Source organism: Trichomycterus rosablanca, chromosome 21 (genome assembly GCF_030014385.1).
Source record: "Trichomycterus rosablanca isolate fTriRos1 chromosome 21, fTriRos1.hap1, whole genome shotgun sequence".
NCBI lineage: Eukaryota > Metazoa > Chordata > Actinopteri > Siluriformes > Trichomycteridae > Trichomycterus > Trichomycterus rosablanca.
Window position 1 is genome coordinate 5275427 of NC_086008.1, and position 21578 is coordinate 5297004.

Here is a 21578-nt window from a genome sequence, read left to right on the forward strand (position 1 = left end):
TAGCACCGCAATAGGCTCAGCAGTATGAATTTGTAAGACGTTTGCTTATATTTGTTTTATCCAAACATGTTCAGTGTTAAAGTGCAGTATGTAGCGCCATATTTCAAATATGTATGGCTTGAATGACCTTTTCTCTACCATCTGCTGCATATTAATGTATTATCTATGTTCTCCTTGTGTATTCTGACTCTGTGTATTCTGACTCAAATATATGTAAGATCCTGCCCCTTCTCACCTTTCATGTCTTCATCCTCCACGGTGGCATTACTGCTGTCAGACGACTCCTGGGTTGAAAAGAAGAAACAAAGAAGTGTTTAAAAACCGACCTCAGTTGTTTGTTTGACAGCGCTGAAGAGACTAATTACCCCTGCGTGCAGCACACAGACAGGACCCTGCGTGTATACTAATGTTACCATGTCAGCATCAAAACCCAGGGGTTCACATACAATGAAGCGCCTTCTGATGCATGACAATCCTCATGAAAACAGTTACTACATGCGTGTTATACACTAGTTCTTTCAGAAAGAACACAAGCAACGTTTGCTGTACAGTTTGTTTTTTTCGGCTGCTCTCTGCAGATATGCTCCGTGGAGACCTTGGTTCGCTTTCAAGACTCAAGGCTCTCAAAATAAACATCTAGCTGTAGATACTTAATCATTTAAAATGTGAAACAAGGCCAAAAGTTATTGTACACCCCTGACACTTACCTAACAAGTGCATAAAGACACTCTGTACAGAGAATTAAAGGAAGTAGATTGTACCAAAGAGCCTAGAGCCGCACAGCTTGGTACTGTTATCGAAAGTCTTTTCAACAGATCAGTTATTCGAGTCTTTACCCTGAAGAAACGGATGCTTTCACTGTACGTGTTAACCACAAAGCAGCTGGCCAGTATTGAACTGCATGTCACATGGAAATCGTGACTAAACAAGCACTAAACAGCCTCTAGATGCAGCTCCAGCACACACATTAGGTTCCCATGACCAAGCTGATGGTAGTGTAAAGCACAACACTACTGGACTAAGACAGTAGAATGCATTCTGATGTGACAGATCCATTTTTAGTATCCTGTAATCTGCCAGATAAATCAGGGTTTAAAAGAATCCCACAATACTTAGTGCCAATTCAAAGAATGGTTTAAGGAGAAACATGAGTATGTTTTTAATACAATAACATTATAAAAAAAATCATGTAATTTCAGCTTCAACAGTTTAAGCAATGCCATAAAGACATTTGCAAAGTTTAGCATGAAAACTCAGGAATCCTGACCTCAAACCTATTTAACAACCTAATAAATGTATTAAAAACCAGGCGAGGTCAGAAAAGTGAAAAAGGCAGAGTTCGGGGGGTTTGAATTCCAGGCTGGCCTCACAAATACAGTAGGAGAATGACGATAAATAAACCTAGCCATTGGGGGACACATATCAGTGTATAGTGTAGTATAGTATAGTATCAGTATAGTGTCGGTCCCAAGCCAGGATAAATAAAAGGGTTGCATCATAAAAGGCATCCGGCTTAAAGCTGTGCGGAATCAAATAAAAGTAAACAAATTATCCACTGTGTCGACCCCTAATTTACATTTACATTTTTGGCATTTAGCAGACGCCTTTATCCAAGGCGACTTACATTACTGTGACAGTTTACAGTCTGAGCAATTGAGGGTTAAGGGCCTTGCTCAAGGGCCCAACAGCAGCAACCTGGCAGTGGTGGGGCTTGAACCAGGAACCTTCTGATTACTAGTCCAGTACCTTAACCACTAGGCTACAACGTCCCTAATTTAAGCAGCCAAAAGAAACAATTCTTTTAGTATTTCAAGTGTTTAATACAAATACTTTTGGCCATATAGTGTACATTTGGAACCAAAAAACTTTCTTGTCTGATTAATGAAACCGAGTCTACAGTGGAAAAAAAAAACTTTGATTTGCTGGCCTCATTTTAGTGAAGAGAATCAGACAGAGAGAAAATGAATCTGAGAGAATTAGGAGGAGAGAAGAAGAAATAAGAAACGAAAGAATGATGTCATAAGAGCAGGGAGGAGGGGAAGGTCGCCTAAGAAAAGAAAAATAGCACCCTGGCATGGTCGATCTACAGCCATCAAGGGTACCAGAAGCTGCCAAAAATAGGCCAGCTGAGGCGTCAGTATCTGGGACGGTTTTATTAGGAGAGCATGAGAGTGCCTCTGTTCCTTCATTTTATGATCCACATAAAACGCACAACTCTTCCCTAGAGCACAAAGTGACAGACGTGGCACTCGCATGCAGTCATGTTTCTTATAACTTAGTACGAGAGGTTTGCAGAGAGTAGAATCAGTTATGAAGAGGATATCAGCAGCAGCACGTGCTGGACGAAGCCCTGCGCTGGACAGATGCCCTGTCCGGAGTATTCCTGCCTTAAGCCCGGTGTTATGCCTGACCAGGATGAAGTGGATTAAAAATGAAATGAACTGAAAATTATTTGATGCAGTTCTGATGCACTGCCACACGATGGACACTTGACACAGTTTACTTGATTAGAATTCAGTCTGTAAGCAGAAACTGCCATGATCATTATTCCTGCCAACTGCTGCTGCCCATCCTTCGCACACCTCACATACACAAAGCCATACATCTTTTATTTAGATGATTATTTAAAAGCATTTCACAAAACAGAACAGAGCAAAACCGTATTAAGGATAACATTACACTGCAGTACAAACACAGTTGCAAAAATAAGGACCGTGAATTTCACCAATTTTCATATATGTATTTTGTAACTTCCTTTTTATACTGTATGCTTTAAGAAATGGATTGACATATTACAATAATCTACTGCTAAAGTATGCTTTTATATGAGTAGAGTCTGTATTAAGTGAAATAAGAGATGATGAGCCTTTCTCATGGAATTTTGCACCGATCAAGCAGTGTGTAGGTCAATTATGTAACCCAAACTCATGCTGAGAAACAGAAACATCATCTTCTGCAGAGCACGCCCATTCCAATACCACCACGCTAGTTAAATCTTAGACAATGTAGTCCAAAACCACATTCGATCCAAAGCTTTATGAGGATGCAAATCAATCAGCAGGTTAGACTGAAGTAAACGAGTTGAGCAAACACAGTGGGTGGGTGATACCTTAATCCCATCCAGTGGATTATGGATGACAGTAGATTGAGCTTCCTACAGAAAGATGGTAGAAGAGGAATGAGGGAGGTGAACTGAGAAGAAAGGGGACAACAGAGGAGACAAAACAAAAGAAAGAGAGAGAGACGAGCTGCAGCTGGAAAAGAGAAATCTTATGTGGGTTGGAGGGTGTTGAAGATTGCCAAGCCAAGAAGAAAAAAAGAAAAGATTACACAACAATGGAGAATTTAAAAGTGCAGCACTGATGATAAATATACTAACAAAGACTGATGGAGAACGTGCCAAACTGTCTATTCTCTCCAACACTAAAAACAGTGCTAACTCCACTAACATCTGATCTGATCTATCAGGCTGTCAAAAGTTCCATCAGAAATCCTCCCCACTTGACCAGTCTGCAATTAGTCAGCCTCTACGTGATGCTGTTGTCACGTCCATGACAACCGTTGTTAAGGGCAACCAGAATCAGTGATACCTGCGGTTGGTGGTGGATGTTTGCTCAAAATAAACCATTAACAAACACCATGCATGTCTGAAGTGATTAAACATGTTTTCTGTCCGCTGGATCTTTCCGGCATTTTTATAAAACCAAAGTCTGGGGCCCCATGATGGATTAGCGCCCTGTCCAGAGTATTTCTGCCTCGCACCCAGTGTTTTCCACTGGAACCAGACCTGCTGCAAAGAGCGGTTAATGAAAATGACAAACATTTTATACACACTTGCTTTGTTTGATGTCAATGATGTTGAGGTCACTATAACATGCAATTTTATAATCTTAAAAAAACTTCAGTCTGCTTTAGGGCCCTAGATTAACCTAACCACACCACACCACACCTGTGGTCCAAAAACTACTGACAGTTCCCACGACATGGGAAAGGGGGAAATAATTCCTTTAAGATGTTTTCTGTGCTCTCGGGGCACAGAAATATGGTTCCCACAAGGAGACATAACGCAGAGTTAACACAGTCTGTATTAACATAACACCAAACATTCATCACTTTAATGAACAACAATCAGGCACATAAAGAACCCTGCTAAAACACACACACACTCACACTATATGGGCAAAAGTATTTGGACACCCGATCATGAGCTTGTTGGAACCCTATTTAAAAAGCAAATGGTTTTAAAAATGGAGTGATTTCTGTGTGAAAATGTGTGCAGTGATAGTGATTCTATGCCTGTAAGAATTTGTTCAGTCAAAACAGCATTTGTATGATGTTCATACAGCATTAAATTAATGTTCAGTAATTACAAGGGGTGTCCCAATACATTTGTCCATATCGTGTAATTTCTTTGTTCCAGTTCTTATTCTTTTTAAAGGCTTATTTTGTTTTGTCAGATGTGGCCAGGACTTACATTACCCAGCGTTCAAAGGCAGCATGACACTACGCAACAACACAGGTAAAAGTCAGTCATGTTTCATGGGAACTGGCAGTGTCTCAAAAGAGGGGAAAAAGCAACCATTTGAAATGTGTAGCGAGTAAGACAAGAGAAGCAAAGTTTTAAAATTAAATTAAATTAAAATGTGCACTTTCGGCTGACGCAAATTAGACGCAAACAATATACCGATAACCAATCAGAGTTCAGCATGGCGTACAGCACTACTACACGTGTGATGTACATATGTAACGATAGGACTATCTATGCTATTATTACTACACCATGTAAAAAAGTTGTATGTGGTCTGCACACGTTCGAGACAGGGTTGCAAGAGCAGTGGAGCTTTGGAGATGACCCACACACCCCCAGGTGAAGAGGAAATTTGGGTGATGTAGGTAGAAAAGTCCTTACTAGTATAAACATAATGTAGTCTTTACATCATTCGTCAACAAAACTGGAAGAGAACAAGCTCTTTTGGCGAAATAATGTGCTGACGAGTCAAAAAAACGAACACAAAACACACAGGCAGGATAAAAAGGAGAGTCAGATAGGTAAAGAAATGGAAAGAGGTAAGGGCAGTAGGGGTAAAGGAGTAAAATGACAGAGGAATGAGGGATTAGAAAGGTAAATACCAGTGCAGGAGAGGGAAGGTTTCCTTTGGGGCTTGTGACTATGCTGTTTTTGGTGCTGTTGGTCTGGGGCTGTGCAGGAAAACACAATATATACAGGGTTACAAAGAAATCAGGTTAAAAGGGGTGAAGAAAAAGACCATGCATTTATTTACACGTGCACTTAATTACATCAAACAGTCAAATGTTGAAGAATCAAGAGGTCTACCTAATACGAAAGGGGACAGATTTTTTTTAAATGGTTTATATGCAAACAAACATAAAAGTATCTTTATCTAATTATGTTTCATAAACCTACCCCATAACGCCAGTCACACATAATGAGGTCATGATTAATCCTAACCCCTATCTGCTATGGTCTAAATAAAGCTGTTTGTTTTTCTGACCTGTTAGTGACGAAAAGATGCTATTTGTAGTGAACAATCCCTTGAGCTCACAGTTTTAGTCATACAGAGAATAAACAGACATTATTAAGCATTAAAACCGATGCAGAGGATGCTGAGAAGAGTGATGTGCTCAATGTGCACAAACAAAGCGACTCGTTAGCATGTAAAGCAGCAGAAAACTACAGAGAAACAAGATGGACAGAACTGAAGTAATGGACAAACACGCACAACTAGACACTTCATTCACAGCACAGTCTTAGCTCTTAGCTCAGCCAGGTAGTGAGGAGTCAGACGATGTGAAGCTTGCTCGACTGTAGACACTGTGATCCTTGTTCTATGTTTTTATTTATGGCAGACTGATTTGATGCATTTTGAAATACAAATAACCACTGAAGCAAATCTCCTCTCAACATAAAGTAAAGGTTGTGTTTTCTTTACCATCTTGGCAAGAGACCACTGTTCCATGTACTTTTTATGAATGCAGTTATAATCGCACAGAAACGTTCTCAGCTGTAGTCAATCAATCGCATACATTGAAATAGGAGGCCATGCAACACCACCAAATTTAAAATCTTACTATCATTATTTGCTGTATGTACATTTTAAACGGTTAATAGCACCAAAATAAACATAAAATCACTCACATTTGGTGGTGAAGTGTACAATGTATTCATTTAATGAATATAAGTCTTCTTAAGCATGCATAAAACTTTTAACAGCATATTTCAGGTGATAGTTACAAGGACGTAATTGTGCTATATACAGTAAAAAAGTATTTGCTCCCTTCAAATTTTATCTGTTTTTGAATGTCGTACTAAATGCTTTCAATTTTAATGTGAAATGGAATGTAAAAGAATATGAGGAGGTAAAAACACATGCTAGCACACCAGAGCTGGGATCTCGAATACATCGTATCGAGTCCTAGCTCTGCCTGCCAGCTGGGCTGAGCAGCCACATGAACAACGATTGGCCTGTTGTTCAGATAGGGGTGGGTTAAGCTGGATAGGGACTCTCTCATAACTGATGCAACTACGACCTCTGCTGGCTGATTGATGGTGCCTGCACAGAGATGGGGAAAGAGTGCTGTCATGGTGTGTCTCTCCGTACACAGGGCTGGTCTGCAGCTGATCTCGTCTGGTGTTGTTGACAAAATGCATACGGCTGCTGCCCACGTGTCGGAGGGTGTGTGGGTTAGCTTCGATCTCCTCAAATCAGAGCTGGGGTCAGCATTAGTGGAGAGGAAGCATGACGCAATCGGGCAATTGGACGTGCTAAAAGTTGGGAGAAAATGCATAAAAAATATATATATATAAAAAAAACATGAGGAAACATAAAACATGATTTTTCAAGAACTGTTTAGTTGTTGTATGACAAAGTTTTTGCAGCACCTACTAGACTCACGTAAAAAAAACAACTGCCACTTCACACCGGCTGTGCTATCTTTAACAGTACAGATATCTAAAAGTAGAGTCTAATAAGCTGAAATACTGTAGAGCAAAGAAGCAAATGGCAAAAAATCATATGCAAAAAAGACTCTATAGAAAACCAAAAATTACTACCAAATTATACAAAACCTGAATTAACACAAACATATAGTAAAATAAAACATTATTGGATAAATACATGATCTATATAAAGTAGAAATAATGTACAGTGAATGTCACTTCCTCTATAAAAGTTCATTGCACAACAAATGCTGAATGCCATTTTCACTTTTTCTTCCTGTTAAAGTGAAAATCCTCTTCAGATTTCCTCACGGGTAGCAAAAACAGGTGCTGTACAATTATGGGTGTTTTGTAAAAGTAAAGTGGAGTAAAGCGAGTAAGAAAATGAGATAGTAGATGTAGAAGATATTCACAAGTGCACTGGAAAGTTACCCAGCTAGGCTTATGAGAGGGAGCAGCAAGTAGATGTGAGTGCACAAAGCATTTTTTGACCAACATGGGAAAGGAAGAATCGAAAGGACAGAGGATTTGGCAAAGACAGGGTGGTGTCTGCATTGCACAGACTAATAGGAAAATGTGGGTGGAGGATAAAGAACGAAACAAACTGAATAAATCTTCTCACCATGTACTGAACAGTGGAGCTCGACTTCCTCTTCTGAAAGGAAGAGAGGGAGAAATAGTGAAGAGGGGTCAATTCCCCAATAAGGTGCATGAACAAATCCCATCCAGTCCACTGAAAGGTGATGACCAGCATACATACCAATCATAAATCATTAAGAAAAAATATGATACTTAAAACGTCTGAAGCACCTGAAGGTAACAGGTCCAAGATGGAAAGAAGGAAACAGAAGGAAAATTTGTAGGTTGAACATTTTGGTCTGAATCCTTCAGGTGTTGAACACAAAGGATATTTAAGAGAGAGACAGGAACATGGATTGAGAGGAGAGTGGTGGAAGAACAAAAAGGGCGTGGAGTAAACAGGTGGAAAGGTGAAAGCAAAGTGAAACCATGGTCCACTCGAAGAAGAATAAAGGATAAACTACACACAGGAGCAGAAAAGACTGAAGTGCAGAAATAAAGAGCGACAGGCTGTTAAATCTAACACACAGTGCTGCAAAAAAGTATTTGCCCCTCCCAAGTTTTCGTTTTTTTGTCATATTTGTATGTTTCAAATCATCAGAAGTTTTTTTTTTTTTATAAATTAACATTTTTTATGATTTTATTTAATAAATGAAAAATGCTACTCTGCTCTACCTGGCCCTACGTAAAAACTAATTCATGAGAATCAATTAGAAGAATGCCTTTATTTGTCATAGATACATATACAGACATACAGTATAACAAAATTCTTTCTTCGCATATGCCAGGTTGTCCCAGAGCGCAGGGTCAGCCATCGTACGGCGCCCCTGGAGCAGACAAGGTTAAAGGCCTTGCTCAAGGGCTCAACAGTGGCTGCATAGCAGAGCTGGGATTTGAACTCTCAACCTTTCAGTTGATAGCCCAAATCTCTACCCACTAGGCTACCACTGTATTAACAATTGGATTCAATTTGACCAGCCACACCCAGGCATGATTACAGCCAGACCTGCTGAATCTAAACATCACTTAAATAAAAACCTGTCCAGCAATGTGAAGCAGAAGCCACATTCTGAAGAGATTCCAGTACTTATGTAAAACAAAGTCATTTAAATCTACCAGTCTGAAAAGGGATACTAAGGCTCTGGGTCTCCAACAAACCACAGTGAGAGCCATGATTCACAAATGAAGAAAACTTGTCCTAATAGAGAACCTTTAACACAGTTAAGGTCAGTGTACATGATTCCACAGCAAGAAAGACACTGGGCAAAACAGCATCCATGGGAAAGGTGCAAGGCTCAAACCACTGCTGACCAGAAACAACTCACACTTGCCAAAACCTCCAAATGACCCCCAAAACTTTTGAAACAATATTCTGTGGACTGATGAATCAAAGATGGAACATTTTGGAAGTCAAGACTTTTGTTATATCTGGCATAAAGCTAAGAGCATATTCCATTTTAACAACATCATAGCAACAATCAAGCATAATAGTGGTAATGTGATGGTCTGGGGCGGGAACCATGAATTTTGCTCTCTATCAAAAAATCCTGAAGAAGAATGTCCGCCTGTCAGTTCATGAGTGCAGTTGGGTTGTGCAGCAGGATAGTGATCTAAAAGACAACAGCAAGTCCACTTTTGAATCGCTCAAAAAAACCAAAATGAAGTCTCTGCAGCAGCTGACTCAAAGTCCTGGCTACAATCCCAGCATGAAGATGCTGTGGCAAGACCTTAAACAAGCAGTTCATGCTGGAAAACTCCACTGTAGCTGAATTAAAACGGTTCTGCAAAGATGAGTGGGGTAAAATTCTCCAACAAGAACATTATTTAAAAGCTGCAGACCCCATGATAAATTGGTCTGTCCAGGGTTTGTTACCGCATTGAGTCCAGTGGTTGTCCAAATCATTTTTTTTTTTACATTGTATTTTCCACTTGCTCCAGCAGCAGCACAAATGAATTGTAATGCAGTCTTGTGTAATCACCAACGCTGCCAGGATGGAACTGTAAGAGCAGCAGGTTTAGGCTGCTAAAAAATGTTCAGTTTATTTTTGACGGCGATAACGATGGGGGTGTGTTGGTGGTGGTGGAGACGGGTGCAACGACGAATAATCCAGGGGAAAAGAGGAACGACAGAGAGGGACTCGTAAAGAAAAAGAGCGTTTATAACTGCTGATGGAGAATGTGAGGGAGCCTGTTGCTAGGTGATGAGAGGAGCACAGTGATGCTATTTCTGGTACAGGGTTTCCAAGGTTCAGACTCGTGGCTATTTCTGGAAATGGAGTCACATTCCCATCTATGCTAGCCCCACACACACACACACACACACACACACACACACACACACACACACACACACACACACACACACACACACACACACACACACACCTTGTGTAAGATCAAGGTGCAATAATATAGCAGGTGTTCATCATGGGTGTGGAGCAAAAGGTCAGTGCACCCACATGATAATGAGAAATTAAACAAGAAGACCAGAGTAACCTTCAGGTTTTCAGTGTAAGTGGAGAAGACACGTAATGGTTACATGAGGGCAGAATTTTATCACTGTCAGAACATATAGCTAAAGTCTAAAACTACACAAACTTGTAAGAAACATAAATGTCACAGCACTGAAATAATTCTGCAACTGTTCTTTTTTTAATTTACATACATTTCATACATTTCTTCCTAGCACATTGCAAGAATTGGGGGCAGGACGCCCCTGCAATCTGGAAGCTTGTAGCTGTTCATTGATGTAATTAAACAGACTGTACAGGTAATATTCATATTTACATAACAGTACAATCAAGTTCTGCATTTATGAGTTACATAACTTTTTTTCTGCATCATCTGTGGCTTCCTCAAAACTCCCAAAAAAATCCCATTTAATTTCTTATGTTGACCAGCGATATCGAAACCGTAATGGAAAAAGGCATGATGTGGAAGGGAGAGATGTACCTTCATACAGTATAATACAAAACTTGTAGTATTAGTTCATTCATTATCGAATTTTATTTAACTTTACAGCCTCCCGATTCCTTATTACTGATTATTATTGTCATTATATTATTATACTAATTGCTTTCTTATTATAATAGCTACAGTTGAGGTTTTCTGTGCCCAGGTAACTAGGTCTAGTTTTACTGTACTTAATTAAAAGTACAGGCAAGTTGTCTTTTTTTGCCAAGGTCCTAAAGAAAGCCAAAATTGACCCTTTATGGTTCATGGTTTGTATCTTGCTTCTCCGTAGTGTTCCAGCAGCATCAAACACATAACAGACCTGTTTTTATGGACCTGGAGTAAATATATAGATTCCCCATTGCTGTTTTAATTGTGGCCTCTGGCTGGTTGATGGTGCCTTAACAGAGGTGGAGAATAACGGAGATCAGTGCGTGACTCCACGTACGTGATATTAATCCCCGTATGAATGCGCCTGATGTGATAAAAAAAAAAAAAAAAAAAAAAGCAGTTGACTACTACACACGTGTTGTTAGGGGGGTGTGTGGTAGGTACAGCCCTCCTCGGTCAGAGTAGTGGTCTGCAGCTGTAGAGGAGATGCAGCTGAGTAATTGGATACGACAAGATTTATAAGAAAATAAAATAAAATGCATAAACAGATTTTTTTAAATCTGTATGTAATGTCTTTATCCAGGTTGTATTGTTTGTCCATTTTTTCCCTGAACCTATACTGAAATATGAGGAGAAGATTAAGTACTACTGATGATGCACTGAGGTATTCACATCCAGGAGCACCAGCTAAATGTAATTCCTGTATTTTTTTTAGACACACACACCTGATGGCAAGCTGACATTTTAATTTCAAAACAGAAGGTCATAATGTAAAAGCCACCTGACAAATCATATGGACCATAAACATCACCTGGTTACTAAGAGTGAAAGCAAAAGCAGCAGCAGCAGCACAGGCAGGAGACATAGAGAAATAAAGAACTGCTCAGATGCCAGACAGACAGAAGTGAGAAGGTCAGGAGCTAGTCTTACCTTCACGTCAGCCTTCTTGTTTAGCAAACTCTTGGCTGCTGCAATAAGAGACATAAAAGTGGGAAAGAGATTCAGCATTCTGGGTCAGCAATATAAAACAACTAAAATAATCCTATATTCTGAGGTAAAGATACCAAAGCCATGCTCAGTCTGTCCTGTAGGGTTATCTTTATTAAGCTTTTATCAAGCTAAATAAGGTTACAGTGTTAAGGATCAACAACGGCAACGTCAAAACTTAATCTCTGATCAATTCAGCAGTTCGGAATCTGAACGTACCAGTACCAGCACAAACACCCTCCCTCCTTCTTTGCAGTCTCTATCTGTATATGTTTGCTAAACTAACTAAAACTATAAACGCTCTTTATTATAGCATTATAGTTTTTTTTCATTTCAGTAAATTAATATTCAGTAAAAGAAGATGAGGCAATTCTAGAAATTTGCTTTAAATGCTACAGTGCATCACCACAAACTTCCACTAATCTGCCTGTGCACTGATTGCACTTCAAGAATGAAGAATATTAAAACAATATACAGTAAAACTTACCAGAACTGCCAGAAGAAAACCACCAGATCTTGTACATTATAATTTACAACAATTTAATAATAAACTTAAAAAACACCATGCGAGGAAAAGTATGTGGACACCTGACCACGAGCTTGTTGGACACCCTGTTACAAAACTACAGCTGTTAATATGGGGTTCAGAATTCTGAAAAGACGTTACACAAGTTTTTAAAGCGTTTATTTTTCAACCTATTCAGGCATTTTTTTATATTTCTCCCAATCTCCCACCTGTATTTAATTCACCCCTACCCTGACTGAAGAAGACCGCACCTTACACACACCCGTTGAGGTGGGTTCACACATTCATGCCAAAAATGTTTAATGAAATTGAGGTCAGGCCTCTATGCAGGCCAAAGTGCCTCCACACTAAACTAATTACACCATGCTTTTAGCACAGCATCACAACGGTCCTGAAACAGAAAAGCCTTTCCCCAAATGCTGTCCCAGTTTAAGGAATAGAATTTATTTCATAGAAGTGATTTTATACACCTGTTAGCAACAAGTGTGGCCAACACATCTGAGCTCAATAAACAAAAGGAGTGTCCACAAACTTTTTGACTACATAGAGGAGCAGAAATGATCAAACTGAATTATTCAGCAATTGCCCTAAAAAGGCCGTAATGCAAACATGCATGCTTCTAAACTTATCTCTCATACAAACCTCAGTTCCAGATAAGATGGGACAGTATTTGAAATGCAAATTACAAATAAAAAAAGGAAAAAGAAAAAGCAGTGTTTATGTATTTGTAAACTTGTTTTCACTTAAAAACACTAGAAAACACTTTTCATACTTTCTGAACTTAATTTCTGTAATTCCTTTTTCTTATTTTGGTTTGTAAATAAATGCTCAATCCAAATTTGACGCTTGCAACACGTTTCAAAAAAGTTAGGACCAGAGCATGTTTACTACTGTTACAACAGGACTTTTGTTGTCTTGCTTAGCATTTCATATTTCACCACACGTCTTCAATCTGCATCACACTGACAGGTCTGGACTGCAGTCAGATTTGCACCCAAACACTTTAATTATTTAGTTATGCAGCTGGAACACGTGCAGTATGTTGCTTGACACTGTCGTGCTGAAATAATCGTCAATGTTACAGAAAAAGGTGTCATCCAGATCAACCACATTTACTGATTTCTCAACTCTTCCTAAGTTAGAGTTCCTTTAACTAGTTTTTTCATAGAAAAATATAGAATCATTTTAGTCAAACACATTACTAACAGGGAAACTAATCATTTTGCAGTAGTCTTTTTTTTTATTGCTTTTTTTACATTTCTTATTAATTCATTCTCACTTTTTCACACATTGTAGGGCAGCTACCAATCTGGGTTGGTAAGTGCAAACCCGTGTTTCCTCCAAAACACAGTAAGAAAGACGCTGCCACTTTTTAAAATGCAAATGATGCACCACCAGACAGACAGATTAGAACATTTAGGGAAGATAAACTGGTTACAAACTGGTTCATTGCTTCCTAATCATTATTTCTCCAAAGAAAAAAAATCTGTTCCTGCCACCCAGGAAGCAGAGCCAATTATGCTGCCTTGACATCTTCAAGAATTTAAGCTCACTATCTCTAAATAATAGGGCAAGCGTTTTGCTGTCGTGCCATTTAAGAGCTGCAGAGCATCACATTTTTATAGAGCAGTTAAGCAGCATTCACAAGGACAATTTTTGACCTCTATTAAAAAAGCACTAAAGCCATGTATTTTAGTAAAGGATATAAAACGGAAGAAAATTATTGACTCCAAGGCACTTAATAACAAAGTGGTTTCAGACTTGAGAACCCCAGCAACGCACATCATTGCATTTTCTGATGGATACTAAGAATTTCCATGTGCAGCCTCAAAGAAACATAACCGATGCTCATTAAATGTGATTTCTGCTGTAAAACTTTAGATAGCTAGATTTATTTAAACAACCTATATATTAATCAGACTCTATTACTCCTATTATATTGTAAACAAGAGCTACAGGAGGGTCCAAACATTCTTTATTTTTAAGTAGACTGAAGCCATAACCAAGCAGAAGAAAAAGCTGAAGGGAGAGAGAGAGGCTAACCGACAGAAGCAGCGTTGCATGAATATTTGATTGCAGGCGTGTGGAGACAGCATCAAATATAAAGTGCAGCCTTAATACCAAGCCGCAGCCGCCACTCCAGCTAAGCTCTCCTACGTGCTCACTGCAACAGGATTTCACCGTTTAGGGTGACTGCTTTGAATATTTGATTGCAGACAAATGAAGGCTGCATCAAATAGGAAACCAGGCTTGGCAGAAAGCATAATCCACGCCATCCCATTTAAAAGTCCTATTCCCTGCTCTTAGATTGGACTTGGAAATCTAACCTTGTACCGTGGCTCAGAAAAAGTGTGGTATGTGTGATGTCTTGGAGAATCAGCAAAAGTACATCAGGCACTTACACCAAAACATGCTCAGGTGTTTTATACTTCAAGCATAGACCATGTTGGTGGTACCATTCAACAATACAAAAGACTAAAGCTGGATAAGAGTAGTATTAATTCCTCCACCTATTTTGAGAAGAGAATACTCATCTCTGCTTACTACATTTCCCACAAAGCTTAGGTTGCAACAGACCGACCCCCCTCCGTGTTAGTAAACATGCGTTAGTCCAGTCGCTCATGCAGCATTCAGTACAGCAGCAGGCAGTCCGTTCCATTCCCCACTTTCAGGGTGAACTTCACAGTCTCATACAAATACAGCGAGACAGAGAAGAGAATAAAGACTGAACATGAAAAATGGGATGGAGACACGAACATGGACTGAATCAAGATGAACGATATCAACAAAGACGTACAAGTGAAAGATTTGTGGAATGCACAGAATGGAGCAAAGACACTAATGACACCCATATTAACCTCGCCTTGTTTTTTGGGACTTACCAGTCCCAAATTCTGGTCTGCAAAAAACTGCTATCATTTGCGCAATTAATGGTTGCCAGAATAACTAGTAATAGTCAATCATGGTTTGGTTTGGTTAGTAAAACAAAAAAATGGGGCATGTGCTCAGACATTTTTTGGATTGTGTTTACTCTAAACAGAAACACGACCACACACTAAAAAACGACCACACTAAAAAAAAAGTGACAATTTATGGCATTTTAGAGATACTGCTTATCGAGGTTTCTGTGAGTTGTTTACTGGGGGAAAACATTAGTACCTTGTAAGCGAACCTTAACTAAGGTTAACCTGCAACGACATGCTAGTTAGCACCTAGATTACAATGGTTTATCAAAGGAAAGCGGGGTAAACACAGTAAGTACTCATGTCCATTGTTTTACTCCTCTAGTTCAGCTAGTTTATGCATCTTACTCATTTTACTTTGTGATTGCTGATAAATGTTTATGCTAGTGTGATGCATCCTGGGAGAGAAAGGATGGCATGACTGCGTAACAGGTACAATGAAGACATTTCTTTAGATTTTTCCATGAGCATGGAAAAAATCATTTATTGCCTGCTTTGTGAAATGGACTGACTGTCTTTTACTGAACACTGGATGTAAAAACCGATATAATTGTATTAAGCTGCTGTAAAACCCAATTAGATCCCTTTTAATCTTTTTTTTCTCACCTACTGCACTTTTCTCATGCTGCAAGCGTAAAATATTACTGGTCTGTACTATGGCCGAGGGACACTAGACAGCTTGGCTTATTAGCCAGACAGGCAACATGCTAACTGTATAACCTGGCATTAAACTATTTCTGCTGAGATTTGCTGCTACCTCAGCATCTGCAGTTTGTTCTGCAGTACCCAGCAGTCTACAGAAACCTTGCCTAAAGAAAACAAACTCTGGCCATGGGTGGAAAAGAGACAAGTAAACAGGAGCATGATGGGATGACATTGCTGGCTAAAAGTCAAAGTGACAAATGAGCAGGTTGATGGGACGACAGCAGAGGGTAGAGCAGGTATGAACAGACAGAAGGTTCAGATGGATGGAGGAAGATAAATGAAGAAGTGAAGTGAAAGACAGAAAGAAGAGGACGGTAAAGATGAGCCACTGTGAGTGGCGCATGCTTTTAGCCTCATGCAAAGTGAGAAACGGTACAGGTGGACGGAAGAAGAAGAAAAACAGCGAGAAAGATCAACTGAATACACTAGTAGGAAATCACTAACAGTGACAGAGGGAATAAAGGGTAAAAGAGGGAGCAGGATAAGAGCGACATCAAGGAAAACTCCAGTTTTGCAGGTTTTTTTTTTAAATTATTTACTGCATCTGTAGTGTATGTGTGATTACCACAGAGAATCACCTGACACATTTTTCTGTATTGAGGGAAAACACTTACATTTAAGACACTAGGATTTAAACTCAAATCAATGGAGATCTCAGCTCTGGACTGGAAGTAAATCTTTTGAATCTTAATTCATCAACACAGTGCATTATATTTGTGTTGATCTGAGTTTTACTTTATTTTAAAAAAAGTATAGCAACCTTGTGCTTCTTAGAAACATTTCATTAATATATTTTTGATATATAAAAGAATGCTTAGGCAATATGTGTGGTGCAAATGTTATAACTGGTTCTTTTATACTTCATTTAAATATTTTAGCAGTATGGACTAGCAGTCTGATTAGTACTGATGTAAAAAGTACAGAGTGATTTTAAATGAAAACCTGCTTTTCACTGCCTGTACGTTTAAACTGGAAAGGAAGTTTATGCAAACTGACCAAAAACATAACGCCAAAGCAATACTGGGGTGGGTTAAATCTTTTTATTTATTTATTTTTTACTTACCATTATTTAATCAGGCAAGATATTTTCAACATGTGTTTTTAAATAGATATTATTATCTTCCTTTTTGATCATTAGTGAGAACAAACTGTCAAACTGGTACAAACCCCAAATTTTTTGTCACTGAAAGTAAAACCTGTCTGTCTCATCCTAACACATTTCCTGTTATGTTCAAACTAAACAAACGCATTGAAACTTTTACTGAGTTCCAGTTTGCGTGTTCTCAGTTCTTTCCTCAGTACAGAAAAATTGTTGTCCGTGGTGATTACACATACACTATAAATACAGTGTGAAAACATCAAAGTATTCCTTTTAAAAGAGAAAGAAGAGCATTGGAAAAGGACGAAGGACAAACAAGGACAGAGGAGAAGTTCAAAAAATAGGACAGAGGAGAAGAAAAGCCCCTGGGGCTCTGCTACCTTGTTCCACCAGCCCTGCTGTGGTGCCTGCTGCCGCCGCAACAGCAGCAGCAGCGGCAGTGACCGAGGCCGGAGCCGTGGTCTGCCTGCTACCCACTGATAAACACACCACCACCAACACACCCACCCAAAATGAGAGAAGGAAACAAAGAGAAAGAGGGAGGGGAAAAGAGTGAGAGAGGGGAAAAGAGTGAGAGAGAGGAAAAGTGAGAAAGTGATAGTGAGTGATAGAGAGATTTGAGAGATAGTGAGTGATAGAGAGGGAGAGATAGTGATACAGAGAGTAATAGAGAGAGAGAAAGTGATTGAATGGCATAGAGAGGGAAAGAGAGAGTAATAGAGAGAGAACAGATAAAGAGAAAGAGAGAGAGGGAGAGATTGTGATAGAGTGATAGAAAAAGTGGAAGTAATAAAAATAAAGAATGATAGAGAGATACAGTGATAGAATAATAGAAAGAGTAATAGAGAAAGTGAGATGGAGGGTAATAGAGGGAGACATAGTGAGAGAGGATAAAAAAGAAAGAAAAATAGAACAAGAGAGGAAGGATAAAGAGAGGAAGAGAAAGCAGAAGGAGGAGAGAATGGTTTATTAGTCTATGAGCAGAGGTAAAACAAGGCTCTAACAGTTTTCCTTAAAGAGAAGATGTGCTGAAAAAACGATCAGATGTGTTGCAGCATCACATGAAACTCACACTGTCTCGAAATGATTTATCACGTAACAGAAAACAGTAGCACGTAAAGGACACAGACTGACCCGAATGTGAAGACGACAGTCTCAAAGAACATTGTTCATGATTGTATTAAATATGTCAAACAAAAAGACTCACAACAGTAATAGTTAAGAAGCGTGATGTTCCAAAAATATATGAGAAATCAGCGAGTGAATAAAGAGCAGAATACAACCACTTACCAGAGAAGTTTCGTGACACCAGCATGGTAGTTAGAATGGCACCCTAAAACATGACAGAAAGAGGGAGAATAAACAAGCTATTATTTTTATTTAAAAGTTCAGTTCAAGAGCAGATTAAGCACATAATGGAAAATGAGTAAACACCTAATGTGCACACTGATGCATATTTAATGTGTTTACGATTTTTTACGATGATGTTATCATAAACATCAGCACTCACAGGGGTGAAAGACTCGCCCACAAATGAGTCCCAAAGCTGTTTCCACCTCTGGGTACCAATTTTCTTATCTGAGCCAAAACTGTTTGTACTGACAAAGTAGCTTTGCCTTGGTGATGTTTTATTAAACTACTCTTCCATGACAGAACAGGGATAAACACTCTACAGTGCTTCTTGCTGAACAAAAAAAATCTGAATAAATTGTAATTCTTGAATGTATTTTTTTGCACTTTATTGCATTTTGAGTTTGATTTTAAATTAATCTCATCACTGTTTTTTACCAATCAGTGTACACTTGAAAACATGATTTTTCTGAAAATTACAAATCAGCTCAGTGAAGATCCTCAGGCAGCTCTTGGTGCAGAGTAAACTGTGGACCCTGATAGATTCACATGTGTGCCTTTCCAAATTAAAGTCTAATCAATTCAAACTGCAACTGATGAACATGAACTGACATCTAGATGTATCTCAAGGATTATAAAGCAAACAGAACGCATCTGACAACAACACTGAGTGGCTTGTTGAATTATTATGGATAATTAGGTGCAGACTGATAGGTAAAAATATCAATTATATTATATAAATTCAAATCCACAACACCAAGTGTGAAAAAAATCTGGGGGTCTAAATACCTTCTGCATCCACTGTTCACCTCAGTACACCTTATACAGGGTAAGTCAAAATTATGCTTACACTTAAATGTTGGAAACCATTTATTCACAAAACACACTTCATATGTGTAAGATGATTTACAACAGTACCATTTAAAGCCCGGACACACATTTAGCAGGGAATAGATCCACCAGCACTAACATAATTTTGACTCACCCGGTATAGCTGGAAGCATTTACAGCTGAGTAAGTCCCAAGCCTGAATATGTGTGTATTTAATTTTCAAATAGGCCAAAAAACTTAAACTGGTGTAGCACAAATGTATGCAAGCGTTTTTGTACCTCTAGCCAAATTACATATTGCATTTTTCTTAAGGGAAAAAAGGAAAGGAGAAGAACACAATCTTTTCTATTTAGTAACCATCACAAACAATAATTCTAAAGCATAATACATTCTGACTTTTTAAACCTTTTGTTACTCAACAATCATGGGCTTTTATAAACAGATGACAGGATCTTAAAATAAAGCTGTAATTTAACACTTACAAAGCTATAAAAAGTTCTGTCAAAAAAAGTGTTTTGCAACTTCCATTGTCTGAAATATAATTAGTCAGATCAGACTCAGCACCAAACCAGACGTCAATACTCGTCAGCTAAAAGCTGTGCTGCATTTCACACACCTTCAGTTTTCTTCTGGCATTAAACTTCTTCAAGCACTCCACCGTCTCCTGTCTGTGCATCATGGAAGCCACTGTGGAGCGTTGCTAAGGAGACAAGCAAAGAAAAAGACCCGTCAAGATCTTTGTGGGACTGTGTGTGTAGTGTTTGATGGTTTACTTACGTACATTACTATGTATATAGTTTATCGCTTACGTGTACGTGCGTGTACTTACGCAGACCCATGGGTGTTTGAGGGCCTCCTGTGCTGTGATTCGCTTGGCTGGGTTGATGGTCAGCATCTGGTTTATGAGGTTTTTGGCTTCTGGAGTGACTGTATCCCACTCTGGAGATGGAAACTAGCAGCAAGAACAAAAGGGTTAAGAAAGTGAACACAACAGTGATGGTGAATCTGGAACTATGAAACTACAGCCAGTAACGCTATCCAGGTCAGTTAAATGAAACACGTCCATGCTGTAAAAAATGACGACATACAACAAGAACATATTATAACTTCTACAGGTAAAGTAATAGAATTAAATAAAGACATACACATTAAATACACCAGTTGTTAAAGAGTTCTTTTCTTAAGCTTATCCCCTAAAAATGTAGGGTTAGTGAAAGAAGTCAGAGGAGAATGGCCAGACTTGTCTAAGTGGCCTGGACGACCACAGTAACTTTAATAAACAACTGTGGCAACCAGAAAAGCATCTTTGAACACACAAATCAAACCCTAAGCTTAAACTAAAACAGCAGAAGACCCCAGCAGGCTCCACTCCTGTTAGCCAAAAAAACTGGGATCTAAGGTAACAGCTTACATTACAAAGAGAAGAAAAACTTACATCATAAGCTCCAGCCTTAATCTGCTGGTACAGTTTGTGTTGGTCTTCATCCCAGAACGGAGGATAGCCCACCAGTAGAATGTAGAGGATCACACCTGTTATACACACACACACACACACACACAAATTCAGGTTTAGCATTTCTGTGGGTATGCCACTTAAGTGTGTGTGTGTGTGTGTGTGTGTGCGTGTGTGTGTCTTTACCACAAGCCCAGATGTCCACAGGCTTTCCATATGCCTCCTTCCTCAACACCTCAGGGGACAGATACCCTGGTGTCCCCGCAAATCCTGTACATTAAACACACACATTAATCATCCAGTGGTATCAACACATTTACGCATTAACAGCATTACATTGTAAGTCACAGGCTAGTGTGCATACTGGTAACAAAACAGAAGGGCGCACAGCGTTATGGGAACGTAGCCACATAACGTGACTTATATCTGGGCAACCTTAGTGTGGTTTCCAAGCCCAGATAAATAGGAGGGTTGCCTCAAGATGGGTATCCAACATATAAAACTGTGCCAAATGAAATATGTGGACGAATGATCCACTGTGGCGAGTCCTAACGGGAGCAGCCGAAAGGAATCATTTATTCATGCCACAGGCAAGAACAATACTACAGGGACTATAGATCTAACCTCAATAAGAAGCGGAGGACAGTTTCTGATGCTGCCCCCAATATGACGATCTGTCATGACTGCAAATAGACTAAAATTCATGCTCTTCTTTCCCATTCAATTTGTATATTTTCTGCCACTATTTTTCATTTTCAGAGCAAAACACCACCATGTCAGAAGTTTAAAGACCTAATTGCACATCTGTTCGCATCAAGAACGATGCTTCTGAAGGCCCTGTGAGGTTAAGGTTTATATACTTTAAATGAAATAAAGCCCACACATGGGCAGACCCACAGTTTCCTCTGTTAACATGATCACTACGGTGTGGACTGTAGCTAGTACAAGCGTAAGCGTTTAAAAACATTACAGAAGGGTGCTCAGGTGGGTAAAACGCTAGCACACCAGAGCTGAGATTTCGAACACATCGTTTCGAATCTCAGCTCTGCCATCTGGCTATGCGC

The 21578-nt window shown here is 39.2% G+C and overlaps 1 protein-coding gene across 31 annotated transcripts in view; it reads right to left on the reverse strand.

Moving 5' to 3' along the window:
- The window catches only part of camk2b1 (calcium/calmodulin-dependent protein kinase (CaM kinase) II beta 1), a 63681-nt gene that overhangs the window by 13029 nt on the left and 29074 nt on the right, over positions 1-21578 (reverse strand). For 8 of the 31 annotated variants that reach the window (XR_010015546.1, XM_063017559.1, XM_063017550.1 and 5 more), the window contains 10 exons: positions 20701-20784; positions 20497-20591; positions 19891-20013; positions 19678-19761; positions 18171-18213; positions 17261-17356; positions 11531-11565; positions 5131-5199; positions 3110-3154; positions 236-284 (listed from right to left, as the gene is read on the reverse strand). Coding sequence is in view for 30 of the 31 variants with exons in the window: in XM_063017559.1 (XP_062873629.1) it covers positions 236-284; positions 3110-3154; positions 5131-5199; positions 11531-11565; positions 17261-17356; positions 18171-18213; positions 19678-19761; positions 19891-20013; positions 20497-20591; positions 20701-20784 (723 nt within the window). In the remaining variant the exon portion in view is untranslated. Of the gene's footprint in view, positions 1-235; positions 285-3109; positions 3155-5130; positions 5200-7580; positions 7614-11530; positions 11569-17260; positions 17357-18170; positions 18214-19677; positions 19762-19890; positions 20014-20496; positions 20592-20700; positions 20785-21578 lie in introns of all 31 variants that reach the window. The other 23 variants (XM_063017547.1, XM_063017548.1, XM_063017562.1 and 20 more) reach the window with 11 other exon arrangements.